The 18,387-nt window shown below is 45.3% G+C and overlaps 1 protein-coding gene across 2 annotated transcripts in view; it reads right to left on the bottom strand.

Moving 5' to 3' along the window:
- The window catches only part of EIF3D (eukaryotic translation initiation factor 3 subunit D), a 44,869-nt gene that overhangs the window by 23,665 nt on the left and 2,817 nt on the right, over positions 1–18,387 (bottom strand). Inside the window, exons 2-5 of one of the 2 annotated variants that reach the window (XM_073592502.1) lie at positions 15,315–15,436; positions 1,228–1,360; positions 916–961; positions 249–385 (exon numbers count right to left, since the gene is read on the bottom strand). In XM_073592502.1, coding sequence (XP_073448603.1) covers positions 249–385; positions 916–961; positions 1,228–1,360; positions 15,315–15,316 — 318 coding nt within the window. In that variant the 5' untranslated portion in view covers positions 15,317–15,436. The remainder of the gene's footprint in view (positions 1–248; positions 386–915; positions 962–1,227; positions 1,361–15,314; positions 15,437–18,387) is intronic. The other variant, XM_073592503.1, reaches the window with a different exon arrangement.

The raw sequence follows: 18,387 nt of genomic DNA, 5'->3' as shown, positions 1-18,387 counted from the left end.
AATTCTGTGCCCCTGAAGTATACAGTGGAGCTGTGGGATATTTAAAAACACAGGTGTAAAATGTCTAACAAGCATTTTACAAGTGTAAACCAAATCCAAAGGAATTTATCTGCACTATAAAATATTTTCTTAAGACCCACCCATAATATTTAGGGAGTGAATATCCTTTAAAACACTTAAATATGCTAGACCAATGAGTGATGTGACATTAGTCTCCCCCCCCATGAACACTTTTCCTGCTCAATTACCTGGGCAAATCGCAGCCTATTCCTCTGGTATGCAGTCTTCTGCATCTTTGTTGTGTCCACCAGCTGGAAGCTGGTTTCATCCTCTTCATGGAAATATGCATACTGACTACCACCACCAAACTGAGAAGAATATTTATCTGTAAAGACAGATATTACCTTGATTTTTAGTTATTCAAACAAAACATTCACTAACACCCCAGCAGTACAAGCACAATAAACATTTATAACAAAGCTGGCAAGCCTGCAATTGGTGCAGTAACGCACCAACACAAAAAACACCTCTGAAAAACATGGCTATTCAATACGTAGGACCGCTTTTGAGTCATAAGCTTTAGTGGGTGTATAGTTTTGCTAAAAAATAAAAAAAAAAAAAAAGGAAGAAGATGAAAAGCGCTATTGCAAAAACAAGCAAAACTCATTTTACAGCTAATGCTACTGGTGTTTTTTTAATAACGTCCAGTATGCATGAGGCTGAGAAGAATACTTATTTGTGAGGACAGATATTACCCTAAATTTTAGTTATCTCAAACATTCAATACCCCAGCAGTACAAGCAGAAAAAACAATTATAACAAAGCTGGCAAACCTGCAATTGGTGCAGTATCACAAGTTACAATCATTGCAAGCAGCAATAAGAAGAAAACTGATAAGAAAGAACATATACTTACTGGTGTATCTCTTGTCCTGATAGGTGGCTCCTGTCCAGTCTGCAACCTTATCAATGAAAGCACAAAAAGTAAACTCCCTATTAAAGTTCAAATAGCTGCAAAACATTGTAATATACTTCATGTACAGTTTCAAGCAACAGTTAAATAGAGCATGAATTGAACAGACAAGTTCTCACATTGTTCATGTACTTGCCCTGCATGCTTGTAATGAAATAGGGTGAGCACCGCCTTAGAACAATTATATTGTGATGGATATAACTCATGGAAGGCAAACAAACAGGAGGATAAAAAAAAAAAAAAAAAAAAAAATACCTTTCCTAGACGATCTCCTTTGCTGAAGGGTTGATAAGGCATGTCTTTAAACTGATCAGGTACAGCACAGGGACCCCAGCCCAAGGCGTTATCATTGATTACTGGAGCCTGAAATTTAGCCATTGTGAAAGACCTGAAAAAGTTAATCAAAATACATTAACATATATCATGAAACATTAAACTAATGAACACATCAAACTTGCATTATTGTGCTACTCAAATTAAAGAGGATCTATAGTTTGAAGAAAAATGAAAAGTCAGCAGTTACAAATTCGGGGGCCACTTTCACTCTGCCCACCTAGGCAAGTCGAAGAAGTGGGAGCAAGTACCTGCCAGAAAATAGGTACCTGCTACCAGAAAAGCTTCCACTAGTAATAGAAGAGGAGGAAGGGGGGGGGTTTGGAGGAGAAGCAGAAATGCCCTTTTTAAGTGAAATAACCATGCAGGTGGCCGGTAAACTGGCCATCCTGCTCCCCAAGCTTTTAGGGCTTAATAGAGCGACTGCGTTTGCCAACCCTCAGAAAAGTGATCCAATGCCTATCGCATTTGACAGGCGACTGGGGGGGGGGGTATGTCATCTTCTTACCGCCTGTGTTAACCGCTGAAAGCCCACAGCACCATGCTGCAACACACCTGGCTGCAGTAAGGACCCGTTCACCTGAATCAGTCACAACAGCGGTACTACCTGCCAAATATGACCGGTTGTATACATTTTGCTGCACTGTCAAGTTGCAAGGTAACACAGCCAGCAACTATGTTAGTACACACTGCTGAAGTGTGTACTAACATGGTTGCTGAGCGTGTTAACTTGCAACTTGGCAGTGCAGCAAAACCACAGCTGTCTTTATCATGCTTTTTACCTGCCCCTGTGTAAATGATGCCTGGTACACACAATGAGATTATCGGATGAATGATCGTCCGTTTTTTTTTTTTTTGCATGCTAGTCTCATATCGAAAATGAGGTTACTAAAGTTAGAAAATTTCTCGTACAACAGAATAAAAATTCGGAAGCGATGCAACATTGTATTTTCGGATGACAATTGTACTGATTAACCACTTAAGGACCGCCTAACGCCGATTTACGTCGGCAAGGCGGCACGGGCAGGCAAAATCACGTACATGTACGTGATTTGCCTCTCGCGGGTGGGGGGTCCGATCGGACCCCCCCCCGGTGCCCGAAGCGGTCCCGTTCTGTTCCCCGGCGATCCGAGATGAGGGGGAGGCCATCCGTTCGTGGCCCCCCCCTCGCGATCGCCGCCGGCCAATGGGAACACTCCTTTGCTGCTGTATGCTAAACAGCAGCAAAGGAAATGATGTCATCTCCCCTCGGCTCGGTAGTTTCCGTTCCAGCGCCGAGGGGAGAAGACATCAATGTGAGTGCACAACACACTACACACACAGTAGAACATGCCAGGCATACAAAACACCCCGATCCCCCCCCCGATCGCCCCCCGATCCCCCCCCAATCACCCCCCCCCCCCTGTCACAAACTGACACCAGCAGGTTTTTTTTTTTTTTTTTTCTGATTACTGCATAGTGTCAGTTTGTGACAGTTACAGTGTTGGGACAGTGAGTATTACCCCCCTTTAGGTCTAGGATACCCCCCTAATCCCCCCTAATAAAGTTTTAACCCCTTGATCACCCCCCGTCACCAGTGTTGCTAAGCGATCATTTTTCTGATCGCTGTATTAGTGTCGCTGGTGACGCTAGTTAGGGAGGTAAATATTTAGGTTCGCCGTCAGCGTTTTATAGTGACAGGGACCCCCATATACTACCTAATAAATGTTTTAACCCCTTGATTGCCCCCTAGTTAACCCTTTCACCACTGATCACCGTATAACCGTTACGGGTGACGCAGGTTAGTTCGTTTATTTTTTATAGTGTCAGGGCACCCGCCGTTTATTACCTAATAAAGGTTTAGCCCCCTGATCGCCCGGCGGTGATATGCGTCGCCCCAGGCAGCGTCAGATTAGCGCCAGTACCGCTAACACCCACGCACGCAGCATGCGCCTCCCTTAGTGGTATAGTATCTGATCGGATCAATATCTGATCTGATCAGATCTATACTAGCGTCCCCAGCAGTTTAGGGTTCCCAAAAACACAGTGTTAGCGGGATCAGCCCAGATACCCGCTAGCACCTGCGTTTTGCCCCTCCGCCCAGCCCACCCAAGTGCAGTATCGATCGATCACTGTCACTTACAAAACACTAAACGCATAACTGCAGCGTTCGCAGAGTCAGGCCTGATCCCTGCGATCGCTAACAGTTTTTTTGGTAGCATTTTGGTGAACTGGCAAGCAAGCACCAGGCAGCGTCAGGTTAGCGCCAGTACCGCTAACACCCACGCACGCACCGTACACCTCCCTTAGTGGTATAGTATCTGATCGGATCAATATCTGATCCGATCAGATCTATACTAGCGTCCCCAGCAGTTTAGGGTTCCCAAAAACGCAGTGTTAGCGGGATCAGCCCAGATACCTGCTAGCACCTGCGTTGTGCCCCTCCGCCCGGCCCAGCCCAGCCCACCCAAGTGCAGTATCGATCGATCACTGACACTTACAAGGCACTAAACGCATAACTGCAGCGTTCGCAGAGTCAGGCCTGATCCCTGCGATCGCTAACAGTTTTTTTGGTAGCATTTTGGTGAACTAGCAAGCACCGGCCCCAGGCAGCGTCAGGTTAGCGCCAGTACCACTAACACCCACGCACGCAGCATACGCCTCCTTTAGTGGTATAGTATCTGAACGGATCAATATCTGATCCGATCAGATCAGATCTATACTAGCGTCCCCAGCAGTTTAGGGTTCCCAAAAACGCAGTGTTAGCGGGATCAACCCAGATACCTGCTAGCACCTGCGTTTTGCCCCTCCGCCCGGCCCAGTCCAGCCCACCCAAGTGCAGTATCGATCGATCACTGTCACTTACAAAACACTAAACGCATAACTGCAGCGTTCGCAGAGTCAGGCCTGATCCCTGCGATCGCTAACAGTTTTTTTGGAAGCTTTTTATTGAACTGGCAAGCACCAGCGGCCTAGTACACCCCGGTCGTAGTCAAACCAGCACTGCAGTAACACTTGGTGACGTGGCGAGTCCCATAAGTGCAGTTCAAGCTGGTGAGGTGGCAAGCACAAGTAGTGTCCCGCTGCCACCAAAAAGACAAACACAGGCCCGTCGTGCCCATAGTGCCCTTCCTGCTGCATTCGCCAATCCTAATTGGGAACCCACCACTTCTGCAGCGCCCGTACTTCCCCCATTCACATCCCCCAACGAAATGCAGTCGGCTGCATGAGAGGCATTTTTATGTGCTCCCGAGTACCCCTACCCAACGAACCCCCCCCAAAAAGATGTTGTGTCTGCAGCAAACGCGGATATAGGCGTGACACCCGCTATTATTGTCCCTCCTGTCCTGACAATCCTGGTCTTTGCATTGGTGAATGTTTTGAACGCTACCATACACTAGTTGAGTATTAGCGTAGGGTACAGCATTGCACAGACTAGGCACACTTTCACAGGGTCTCCCAAGATGCCATCGCATTTTGAGAGACCCGAACCTGGAACCGGTTACAGTTATAAAAGTTAGTTACAAAAAAAGTGTAAAAAAAAAAAAATATATATAAAATAAAAAAAAATAGTTGTCGTTTTATTGTTCTCTCTCTCTATTCTCTCTCTCTATTGTTCTGCTCTTTTTTTACTGTATTCTATTCTGCAGTGTTTTATTGTTATTATGTTTTATCATGTTTGTTTTTCAGGTATGTAATTATTTATACTTTATTGTTTACTGTGCTTTATTGTTAACCATTTTTTTGTCTTCAGGTACGCCATTCACAACTTTGAGTGGTTATACCAGAATGATGCCTGCAGGTTTAGGTATCATCTTGGTATCATTCTTTTCAGCCAGCGGTCGGCTTTCATGTAAAAGCAATCCTAGCGGCTAATTAGCCTCTAGACTGCCTTTACAAGCCGTGGGAGGGAATGCCCCCCCCCCCCACCGTCTTCCGTGTTTTTCTCTGGCTCTCCTGTCTCAACAGGGAACCTGAGAATGCAGCCGGTGATTCAGCCAGCTGACCATAGAGCTGATCAGAGACAAGAGTGGCTCCAAACATCTCTATGGCCTAAGAAACCGGAAGCTACGAGCATTTTATGACTTAGATTTCGCCGGATGTAAATAGCGCCATTGGGAAATTGGGGAAGCATTTTATCACACCGATCTTGGTGTGGTCAGATGCTTTGAGGGCAGAGGAGAGATCTAGGGTCTAATAGACCCCAATTTTTTCAAAAAAGAGTACCTGTCACTACCTATTGCTATCATAGGGGATATTTACATTCCCCGAGATAACAATAAAAATGATTTAAAAAAAAAAAAAAATGAAAAGGAACAGTTTAAAAATAAGATAAAAAAGCAAAAAAATAATAAAGAAAAAAAAAAAAAAAAAAAAAAAAAAAAAAAGCACCCCTGTCGCCCCCTGCTCTTGCGCTAAGGCGAACGCAAGCGGCGGTCTGTCGTCAAACGTAAACAGCAATTGCACCATGCATGTGAGGTATCGCCGCGAAGGTCAGATCGAGGGCAGTAATTTTTGCAGTAGACCTCCTCTGTAGATCTAAAGTGGTAACCTGTAAAGGCTTTTAAAGGCTTTTAAAAATGTATTTATTTTGTTGCCACTGCACGTTTGTGCGCAATTGTAAAGCATGTCATGTTTGGTATCCATGTACTCGGTCTAAGATCATCTTTTTTATTTCATCAAACATTTGGGCAATATAGTGTGTTTTAGTGCATTAAAATTTAAAAAAGTGTGTTTTTTCCCCAAAAAATGCGTTTGAAAAATCGCTGCGCAAATACTGTGTGAAAAAAAAAAATGAAACACCCACCATTTTAATCTGTAGGGCATTTGCTTTAAAAAAATATATAATGTTTGGGGGTTCAAAGTAATTTTCTTGCAAAAAAAAAAAAACTTTTTCATGTAAAAAATAAGTGTCAGAAAGGGCTTTGTCTTCAAGTGGTTAGAAGAGTGGGTGATGTGTGACATAAGCTTCTAAATGTTGTGCATAAAATGCCAGGACAGTTCAAAACCCCCCCAAATGACCCCATTTTGGAAAGTAGACACCCCAAGCTATTTGCTGAGAGGCATGTCGAGTCCATGGAATATTTTATATTGCGACACAAGTTGCGGGAAAGAGACAAATTTTTTTTTTTTTTTTTTGCACAAAGTTGTCACTAAATTATATATTGCTCAAACATGCCATGGGAATATGTGAAATTACACCCCAAAATACATTCTGCTGCTTCTCCTGAGTACGGGGATACCACATGTGTGAGACTTTTTGGGAGCCTAGCCGTGTACGGGACCCCGAAAACCAAGCACCGCCTTCAGGCTTTCTAAGGGGCGTGAATTTTTGATTTCACTCTTCACTGCCTATCACAGTTTCGGAGGCCATGGAATGCCCAGGTGGCACAAAACCCCCCCAAATGACCCCATTTTGGAAAGTAGACACCCCAAGCTATTTGCTGAGAGGTATAGTGAGTATTTTGCAGACCTCACTTTTTGTCACAAAGTTTTGAAATTTGAAAAAAGAAAAAAAAAAAAAGTTTTTTCTTGTCTTTCTTCATTTTCAAAAACAAATGAGAGCTGCAAAATACTCACCATGCCTCTCAGCAAATAGCTTGGGGTGTCTACTTTCCAAAATGGGGTCATTTGGGGGGGTTTTGTGCCACCTGGGCATTCCATGGCCTCCGAAACGGTGTTAGGCAGTGAAGAGTAAAATCAAAAATTCACGCCCTTAAAAACGCTGAAGGCAGTGATTGGTTTTCGGGGCCCCGTACGCGGCTAGGCTCCCAAAAAGTCCCACACATGTGGTATCCCCATACTCAGGAGAAGCAGCTAAATGTATTTTGGGGTGCAATTCCACATAGGCCCATGGCCTGTGTGAGCAATATATCATTTAGTGACAACTTTGTGCAAAAAAAAAAAAAAAGTGTCACTTTCCCGCAACTTGTGTCAAAATATAAAATATTCCATGGACTCAATATGCCTCTCAGCAAATAGCTTGGGGTGTCTACTTTCCAAAATGGGGTCATTTGGGGGGGGGTTGTGCCACCTGGGCATTCCATGGCCTCCGAAACTGTGATAGGCAGTGAAGAGTGAAATCAAAAAGTTACACCCTTAGAAATCCTGAAGGCGGTGATTGGTTTTCGGGGTCCCATACGCGGCTAGGCTCCCAAAAAGTCCCACACATGTGGTATCCCCGTACTCAGGAGAAGTAGCTGAATATATTTTGGGGTGCAATTCCACATAGGCCCATGGCCTGTGTGAGCAATATATCATTTAGTGACAACTTTTTGTAAATATTTTTTTTTTTTTTTTTTTTTTTGTCATTATTCAATCACTTGGGACAAAAAAAATAAATATTCAATGGGTTCAACATGCCTATCAGCAATTTCCTTGGGGTGTCTACTTTCCAAAATGGGGTCATTTGGGGGGGTTTTGTACTGCCCTGCCATTTTAGCACCCCAAGAAATGACATAGGCAGTCAAACTAAAAGCTGTGTAAATTCCAGAAAATGTACCCTAGTTTGTAGACGCTATAACTTTTGCGCAAACCAATAAATATACGCTTATTGACATTTTTTTTACCAAAGACATGTGGCCGAATACATTTTGGCCTAAATGTATGACTAAAATTGAGTTTATTGGATTTTTTTTATAACAAAAAGTAGAAAATATCATTTTTTTTCAAAATTTTCGGTCTTTTTCCGTTTATAGCGCAAAAAATAAAAACTGCAGAAGTGATCAAATACCATCAAAAGAAAGCTCTATTTGTGGGAAGAAAAGGACGCAAATTTCGTTTGGGTACAGCATTGCATAACCGCGCAATTAGCAGTTAAAGCGACGCAGTGCCAAATTGGAAAAAGACCTCTGGTCCTTAGGCAGCATAATGGTCCGGGGCTCAAGTGGTTAAACAAAAATCGTACAAGAAAAATGTGTGTTTGTACTTTTGAATAATATCGGATGAACGGTCGTAATCGGGTCTGTGAAAGCTGTGTACTAACAATCAGATTATCGTACGATCACTTGGAAAGTAGTATTTTTTGTACGATTTTCTGATTGTGTGTACAGGCCTTAAGCCCAATTAAGGATCTAATTTTTCCCCACTCTACTTAAAATTTGAATTGCGATATGTGTACCTGCTGGGTAGATCTACCCTTATTGCACTATCCGATATCTGCCAAGCAGAAAACAAAAGATAATTCTTTCAAAACATGGGAACAACCCATGATTTAACTGCTTCCCGACCGCCTCACGCAGACATACTGTGGCAGAAGGGCACGTACAGGCAGATTAACGTACCTGTACGTTGCCCTTTAAGAGGCGGCTTGTGGGCGCGCTTGCGTTGCCACCGGCACAAGCACCGTGAGCTCCACGAGTGCGATTGCGGGTCCCGCGGACTCGATGTCCGCAGGGATACCCGCGATTGTCTCATGGAGAGGAAGAACGGGGAAATGCTGATGTAAACAAGCATTTCCCCGGTCTGCCTAATGACACTGATCACCGCTCCCTGTAATCGGGAGTGGTGATCAGTTACGTGTCACACATATCCCCCCCCCAGTTAGAATCATTCCGTAGGACACACTTAACCCCTTCACTGCCAGTCACATTTACACAGTAATCAATGCATTTTTAATCACACTGATCGCTGCATAAATGTGAATGGTCCCAAAAAAACGCCAAAAGTGTCCGATCTGTCCGCCATGTCGCAGAATAAAATAAAATAAATAAATAGCCGATCGCCATTACTAGTAAAAAAATAAAATAAATAAAAATGCCATAAAACTATCCCCTATTTTATAGACGCTATAACTTTTGCGCAAACCAATCAATAAACGCTTATTGCAATTTTATTTACCAAAAATATGTAGAAGAATACGTATCGGCCTAAACTGAGGGAATTTTTTTTATATATAATTTTTTTGGGGATATTATAGCAAAAAGTATAGCTTTTTTTTTTTCCAAAGTTGTCGCTCTTTTTTTGTTTATAGCACAAAAAATAAAAACAGCAGAGGTGATCAAATACCACCAAATGAAAGCTCTATTTGTGGGGAAAAAAGGATGTGAATTTTGTTTGGGAGCCACGTTGCATGACCACGCAATTGTCAGTTAAAGCGACGCAGTGACGAATCGCAAAAAGTGCTCTGGTCTTTCGCCAGCCAAATGGTCCGGGGCTTAAGTGGTTAAAAAAATTTAGTATTTTATATAAAGAAAAAACCCACACACAAATCTGGATGGCGTTAAAGTGGTACTAAACCCAGGACCCTACATTCACTATCTGGTCTCCCCACAGTACACAGAACCTGGAAATGCAATTATTTAGGAAATATAAACAACCCGCCGATCGTTCAGGAGACAGGCAGACCGCCGTTCTGTGAGAGGGGAATGTACTGATCCTGCGTTTCTGCCAAGCAGGAACACAGATCTTTACATTCCCCCAGTCAAAGCACCTCTCCCACAGTTAGTAATCACTCCTTAGGAACATTTAAATATTTAAGCGCCCCTGATGTTAACCCCTTCCCTGCCAGTGTCATTAGTACAGTGACCGTGCATTTTTTTTAGCACTGATCACTATTATTGTCACTGGTCCCCAAAGTGTCAGGTGTTCGATTTGTCCGTCACAAATCGCTGATCGCCATTACTCATAAGAAAAATAAATAAAAATATCCCATAGTTTATAGATGCTATAACTTTAGCACAAACCAATATACACTTATTGGGATCTTTTCTTACCAAAAATATGTAGAATACATAATGGCCATAATTGATTAAGAAATTCGATTTTTTACATTTTTTTTTTATTGGATAGGTTTTATAGCAGAAAGTACAAAAAAGTTTTGTTTATAGCGTAAAAAATAAAAGCCGCAGAGGTGATAAAATACCACCAAAAGAAAGCTCCATTTGTGGGGAAAAAAGAACAAACATTTTATTTGGGTACAGCGTCGCACGACCACGCCATTGTCCGTTAAAGTAACACAGTGCCGTATAGCAAAAAATGGCCTGGTCATGAAGGCATGTAAACTCCCAGAGCTGAAGTGGTAAAATATCACGGCACATCAAAAGGCATGGTACTTTCCCAAGTTATCAAGATGCGTCAGGGTGTCGCTAAAAACGAAGGGCACTGCTGCACGTCCACAGAAGGGCTGCGTTTTTGTGTGTTGCAGTAAATCACTAGATTTTGCGTGCATTCCCGTCATGCACAAAAGTGTGAATTTAGCCTGAATGAGCTATTTTTATCTTATGTTTGGCTGGTTGTACAGTATGTAACATGCCTGGCTAGGTTTAGGCCTCAAATACACAGGCAGAAAAAACACTACTTCTAAAAATATGATTTTTGTTACTTACTGTAAAATACATTTCATTGACAGTTCATTGACAGACACAGATCTCTATATTCAGAACCATAGGGTTACATCCCCCCTTAGAGGAGAAGGACACTAGGCAGAAAAAAAACAACAACTTAGCTATGCCTATGGGCAGTTCTAGCTGGTATACTTCCCCTCTCTGCTATAGGCCTTCAGTTTAGTAACAAGCAGTATCAGAAGTATTAAAACTCCAGAGAGGGGTGGGTGCTTTGTCCATCAATGAACTCAGAGAAATGGCAAGAAAAATCCTATTTTCTCCCTCGTTCATTGATGGACAGCGCTCCATTTCAGAGCCATAGGGGTGTCCCCAAGCAGTGCCAAAAATATGGAGGGGTGGCACAAAAGCCCCTGGCCAAAGAAACCAAACAGATAACAGGCGCTCAAAAAACAAACAAAAAAAACACCCCACCCCACACACTCAACAATACACCCCCAAAGAGGGAACAGACCCTCTAAACACCAGCCTGCAAAACCTTTTGGCCAAAACATCCACTTTGTAGAATTTCGGGAAAGTGTACACCAACGACCAGGTGGTGGCTGTTTGGTAAAACTGCGCCACTGACGCCTGATGACAGAAAGCCCAAGAAGCACTAAGAGTCTGAATAGAGTGCGCCGTCACAGGGAAGAGAGGAACCCACCTCTTGATAGAATAGGCCTGAATCACAGTCTCATCCACCTGCAAAACGGTAGCAGAAAAAGCAGACAACCCTTTCCGTGGCCCGTCTGATCACAAAAAGTGTCTGACCTCCAAAAAGACTCCATGGCTGCCAGATACACCCAAACCACATCCAGGGCATGTAACACAAGGAAGGCAACACAATGTCTTCATTCAAATGGAAGTCAGAGACCACCTTAGGTAGGAACGACGGGCATGGACGAAGAACCACCTCATCTTTGTGGACCACCAAGTAGGGAGTACAAGAAAACGCCGCCAGTTCCGAAACCCTAGGAGCAGAATTGAAAGCCACCGACATAATAAAATTTACCTTCAGCAACAGCGTAAGCAGAGGAATCTCCCAATTGTTCTCAAAAGGAGGTTTCTGAAGAACCGAGAGCATTAAGTTCAAATCCCAGGGCGGTAAAAAGAGACTGCACTGGCAGAGTCAGGTGTCAAACGCCTTGAATGAAAGTACGCACCAAGGAATGTGTGGCCAACTGTTCAACTTTGCAAGAAAATCAAAATTAGTGATCGAGAAGGATCGAGGGTGAACTCGACTCACACCACGAAATGTATGCTTTCCACGTACGATGGTAAATCTTTCTAGGGAGGTAGACTTCCTCCCCTTCGGCATAATCGGAACCACCGACCCAGGCAAACTTCTATCCTTCAGCACCTGGCTTTCAACAGGCTGTCAAAGCCAGCGATCGTAAAGCAGGATGGAAGGTCGGCCCCGAGAGGCAGCCAAGGGACATCGGCGTACCAAGACCTGCAGTCCGGGGCCACCAGAATCCCCCCGGCCTCGATCCTGCGCAGAAGCCGTGGAAAAAGCTTGAGAGGAGGGAAAGCATTAAATGAGACGATACTGACCCCACTGGGCCACCAGAGCATCTTGTGACCTTGCCATAAACCTCTGAACTTTTCTGTTGAGTCTAGACGCCAACACGTCCACTTTCGGGGTGTCACACCACAGACAGATCAGATATATGTCTGGATGAAGGGACCACCCCCCTTGGTCGAACGCCTGCCAACTGAGATAGTCCGCCTGCCAATTTTCCACACCTGGAATGTGCGCAGCGGAGAGGGCCTGAACGAAGCGTTCTGCCCCACCAGAGAATGACGGAAACCTCCTGAGCCAACACACTTTTTGTTCCGCTTAGTGAATAAAATAAGCCACCGCTGTGGCATTGTCCGACTGGATCCGTACCGGGAGCCCCCGGAGCCGATCCGTTCAGCGTCCAACAACCCTAAGCTTAGCTCAGCCCCAGGACACCTCACGGACAGGCTGGCATCCGTCAGGACCACTGTCCAATACAATGGGGAGGAAAGACTTGCACTGCCGAAGGTTCGGAAAACGAAGCCACCAGACCAGGGAACCTCTGGTTTCCCAGCTCAGAAAAATCTGACTGTCCAGAGACTTTGGACACTTGTCCCATTTTACCATGATCTCACTCTGAAGGAACCTCGTATGGAACTGTGCAAACAGGACCGCCTTCGAAGGTAGACACCATCAGGCCCAGCACTCGATGTAAGTCCAGAGGGAGGACCACCTGTGGGACAGCAACAGGTGAAAATCGCAGAATGCAACTTTTGGAGTATGTCCAGAGAAAGAAACACTCGGGCTAGAGCTGAATCCAGAGTCAAACCCAGGTAATCCAATTTCCTGGACGGTATCAAGGCAGACTTAAGGGAGTTCAGAAACCAACGAAACTCGTACAAGGTCTGGATAGTGATCTCCACGTCGTCCGTCAATGCAGACGAGGACTCTCCAAGTAGCTCAGCACAGCAATCCCCCGCTAACATAGCAAAGCCAAGACCGGGGCCAACACTTTTGTGAAGACCCGAGCAGCGGAGGCGAGACCAAAGGGTTATGCCACGGACTGATAGTGCTCTTCCCCCACAGAAAAGTGGAGGAAACGCTGGTGTGGGGAACATATTGGAATGTGCAAGTAAGCATTTTTTATGTTGATAGAAGCCAAGAAATCCCCCTGACGTAGGGATGCCACCACCGTTCGAATGAACTCCATTCATAATTTCTCTACCCACACAAAACGGTTCAGGGCCTTGAGGTCCCGAATCAGACAGACCTTGCGCCCCCTTTTTGGGATCAGAAACAGGTTTGAATAAAAACTTTGAAACTGTTCCGATACGGAACCGGAACAATCACTCCCTGAAGCAACAGGTCCTCCACTGCCCCAAAAATAGCTTGCAGCCAATCCGCGTACAGACGTACATTGGAAGGAAAGAATGAGACTCATGTAACTGGACAGAATTACTTTGTGAACCCATTTGTCGTTCACCAAGAAGGTCCTGATGGACGAAAAAAAAACTGTGCTGAGAAGGAAGGGCCACATCTTCGACGAGGCTCCTTCCCTTTCCCAGACTGGAAGGAAAGTACACCCCCCCACCCCCGCCCGGAGACTCTTAATGATGTCATCCAGGGTAGCCCCAAACAAGTGACAGCATTCTTGGGAGGTTTGATCTTGGAAAGGGAGCTGCATCCAGAGAAGCATCACACACAAATAGCAGCCCCTGGACCAACTGATCCACTAACTCAACATAAGCAGGGGGAACCTGCTCACTACGCAGACCGTGGCAAAACAGTTTTTCCCATTCAGTTAAAGTCTGAGACACCAGGGCAGTGGCCAGGACGGTCGCAATGCCAAGCCAGCATGGTAAACATGTTGCGGCCACCGACTCCACTTTTCTGTCACCTAAGAAAAGGGTGTGTGTTGCTCAATCTCGATAGGGAGGGGGTATGTAGACAGTGCATCTGCAGCTGCTGCTAGCGTGCGGACAGGGGATGGAGCCCATCCTGGCTCCTGCAAAGGTTCAAGGAAGGAAGGATGACCCCTGGAAGTCACACATCTATGGATGTCCTGCTGCAACGAATGGAGTAGCAACTTCAGCCTGGACTCTGACTAGGCCACGCCCCCAACAGTTTACCCCACCCCCTAAAAAAAAAAAAATTAACAAACATGTCATATTGTACTGTGCGGCGCCTCCCCGCATCAAGTGTCCACCTTGGAGAAGCGCTCTCCTTGGTGGACACCCGTGCGGGTGCGCTCCCGAGTCCCGCATCTGTGTCCATTCACACAGAATGCAGGATTCGGCCCCGCCCCCCTGGCACCACATCATTGGATTTGATTGACAGCAGCGATGGCTGCGCTGCTATCAATCTATCCAATTGGGACACGAGACACCAGCTACAGATGGTGTTCTTGTTCCCGGATGGAGGATGACAGCATCGAGGTAAGTAAAACTAAAATAATGCATTAAAGTGAAAAACCATGAGGGTTTACAGCCCCTTAAGCTCTGGAGGGCGCAGTGAAACACGTTGGGACGTGGCCTGGTTGGAGTCCAGGCTGAGGTTGCTACTCCATTAATTGCAGAAGGACATCATAGATATGCGCCAGGGGTCACCCTTCTGCTTTTTTGTCAGCCGGGTACCTAAAAGCTAGGGATTCCTCCACTGGGATCATGGTTGCTTTGTATACCACCTGTTCAACATCTGGGTGGTGAGCCCAGATCCTCCTATCCTCGGGTCCCTCTTTGGCACTCCTTCCCGTCGAGTGCCCCCACTTTTTTTCTCCATCCTGCTAGCGCACCGCTCCAGTGTGAAAAGCCCTCGGGGCTTTCACACTGGAGAGACAGCAACGGGCCGGTTTGCAGGAGCTATTATTAGCGCAATAGCGCCTGCAAACTGCCCCAGTGTGAAAGGGCCCTTAGAATCATTTTAAGGCTACATGTACACTAGCCTACCCTGACCGCAGCTGTGGGAAAACGCAAACCGCGATTTTGTCACGATTTGCGGTTTTCCCATGGCTGGCAGTCAAAACGTTCCTGTCCTGAATGCAATTCTTCCGCATTCAGGAGAGGGAGGTTTAACCTCCCCTAATCATGGCAACTCCTAAACTGTGCTAAAAGCCTGTGTGTACATAGACACACAGGCTTTTATGGAGTTGAGTTTAGGAGCTTTGGCAAAAAAATAAAATAAAAAAAAAAGCCAAAAAACATTTGACATACATGGCGAATGAAGGATGGTTGCACACAGGTGAATGAAGAACGGTTGCACACGGATGAATGAAGGACGACTGCACACGGATGTAATGGATTACTGTTTTCTCAGGAACTTGTTGACAGAAAGCCTGCGAGACAAAAAAAAAAAACAACTGTGTAAAGACCTGGATAATGTTGAGTATAGGCGAGTAAAGGTGCTTAAAGTGGTTGTAAACCCTTTTAAGTGACTTTTACCTATAGGTAAGCCTTTATTCTAGGCTTACCTATAGGTAGGGTAAATCTCTCCTAAAGGTGCGCCGTTTAGGAGATTTTTCACTTGTAGTGCACCGATGTCATCATCAGCGCATGCGCTGTGAAGAATCGGACCACCGTGCCATTTCTTCCCCCAGCGTGTGCCTCAACTGACAGCTCCCATGCACAGGAGTGACGTCACGCGGCTCCGGCCAGTCACAGAGCCGGAGTCCGCGGCCCCAGAAGGAAGAGGATGGACGCGGCCTGCACAGGGGACAGCGTGGGCTTCGTTTGCAGGTGTCATAATAGGCTAGTATTCAATGCATACTAGCCCATTTTGCTTTTTAATTTACAGGCCTTGCGGGGAGCAAAAGAGGAAGTAAACCCCATAGGGGTTTACTTCCTCTTTAACCACTTGCTGACCACCTTCCGCATATGTACTGTGGCAAGGTGGCTAAGCTGCGCAAACCGGCGTACCTGTACGTCGGTCTGTACATGTGGTAGTATAACATGCTTTAAGGGAACAGCGCCAATTTTTTCTTAGGTTAACAAACACTTTAAAGTAAGAAAGTAAAAATTAAAAATGTTATATTTACCTGCTCTGTGAAATAGTTTTGCACAAAACAGCCTGTATCCGCCGGCTTCTCAGGTCCTCGCCGGCGCTCCTGGCTCCTCCTTCCTACTAGTGCCCCATAGAGGACCCGTTATCCGCCTGCTCAGCGGTTCTGTATGAAAGGGGCCTTACAGCACAGTCCCCTTTACATCACAGCCCCTCTTTTCATTAATGTAAAGGGGACTACACTGTAATGTAAAGAATGACACCTTCACCAACCCCAGCCCACGCCCCTGGGCAAAATTGGCTGCTGTGAAACCAGTCCAAAAAGGTTGGGGTCCGCGCCTCTAAGGTATATTAAAGGGATTGTAAAGCCTCAAGGTTTTTCACCTTAATGCATTCTATGCATTAAGGTGAAATAATAAATAAAATCTGATCATTCTAAGCACCCCCGACAGCAGTAAATGGTTTGTCTAAACACTCATTGGCAGAGCAGCTTGTTCTGTTGAAACAAACACTTTTTGGCCAGATCACCAGGTGAAACAAAAAAGCCTAAGGGCCTGTTCACACTACAGAAACGCAGCCTGCATGTTTTTTTTGCATACGTATTCTTGATGTGTTTTCACCTTTTTTTCCCCTCTTTTCTTCCAAAGATTCCTGCTTTTTTACTCTCCCTGCAATGCGTTTTTGATGTGTGCCAGTACAGCACTGTGTAGAAAAAACGCAGCATGGTCTACTTTTTTCGCTGCACTGGAACTGACCGCACTGGTGAGCTGCAGCACAGAAGGTTTTTCACCTTAATGCATTAAAGCGGGAGTCCGGCGACTTTGCTAATCCCAAAATAATACTCACAGTTTGGGTGTAATATTTCCACCTCTGTCTGTTTTCGTACTGAAGAATAACTTAAAAAATGTGATGCTGGCTGTTTCCATCTTGCTTGTGGGCATGTGAAGCCCACAAGCATTGATTTCCTGGATGCTGTTCATTCACAGCTTGTTCACGCGCATGATCATTGTTTCCGCACTGAATCTTGGGAAGCCTGACACCAAGCTCCCAGGAGACTAGAGGTCGACCGATATGGGTTTTTCTCTGGCCGATGCCGATATTTAGAAATCTCGGTGGCCGATGGCCGATATGTAATGCCGATTTTTTTGGGCCGATATATTAGGCCGATTTTTTTTTTTTCCCCTTCATCTCATAAAATTTAACAGTTAGACCCCTTTCACACTGGGGCGTTTTTCAGGCGCTTGTGGGCTAAAAATAGCGCCTGTAAAACGGCTCCCCTGCAGTCTCAGTGTGATATCCCGAGTGCTTTCACACTGAGGCGCTGTGCTGGCAGGATGTTAAAAAAAAGTCCTGCAAGCAACATCTTTGGAGCAGTGTATACCGCTCCTCCACCACTCCTGCCCATTGAAATGAATGCGCACCGCTGCCAAAGCGCCTGCAAAGCGTTTCGGCAGCGGCGCTTCAGGGGCGCATTCAACCCCTTCCTCGGCTGCTAGCTGGCTTATAAGCTCCCCGCTAGCAGCCGAATAGCGCCGCAAAAATGACAGTAAAGCGCAGCTAAAACTAGCAGCGTTTTACCGTCACGCATGCCCGCTGCAGTGTGAAAGCAACCTAAAGTGATACAGAAAATTTTTTACATTTAGGCCCCTTTCACACATGCGGACCGTATGTCCGTATTTCATCCATCCGTTTTCGGATGAAATACGGATACATGCATCCCTATGGGATAGCGGGTGTCAGCGGATGTACATCAGCTAACACCCGATGTCATCCGGCTCCGCTCTCATCCGATTCTGTAGACGGAAGAAAATCCTATTTTTCTATCCGTCTGCAGAGCGGATCGGATGAACACAGACAGACGGTCCGTGTTCCTCCGATCCCCCATAGGGGAGAGCGGAGATCTGACAGGGCGGTCCCTGCACAGTGTGCGGGTCACGCCCTGTCATCCGCCGGCTCAGCTGGGGAAAACGGAACGATCCCCGCTGAGCAGCGGATAAACACGGGGCGGATCAACACGGATCCGTCCCGTGTGAAAGGGGCCTTAAACATTTATTAAACAAAACAAACCTCCAATCAGTTCACTTGTATGTAGAATTTAGATTAAAAAAATATATAAAAAAAAAAAACTATATCTTAAAAATAAATACACAAAAACAGGTAATCAAAACTTTTGGACGAAAAAAAAATGGGCTAACTTTACTGCTTAGTTTTTTTAAAATTTATTAGTGTATTTTTTTTTTTTTTTTTAAATTGCGTTTGTAAGACCGCTGCGCAAATACCGTGTGACAT

The sequence above is a fragment of the Aquarana catesbeiana genome, linkage group LG07 (assembly GCF_042186555.1).
Source record: "Aquarana catesbeiana isolate 2022-GZ linkage group LG07, ASM4218655v1, whole genome shotgun sequence".
NCBI lineage: Eukaryota > Metazoa > Chordata > Amphibia > Anura > Ranidae > Aquarana > Aquarana catesbeiana.
This window is presented reverse-complemented; position numbering and strand designations above follow the sequence as displayed.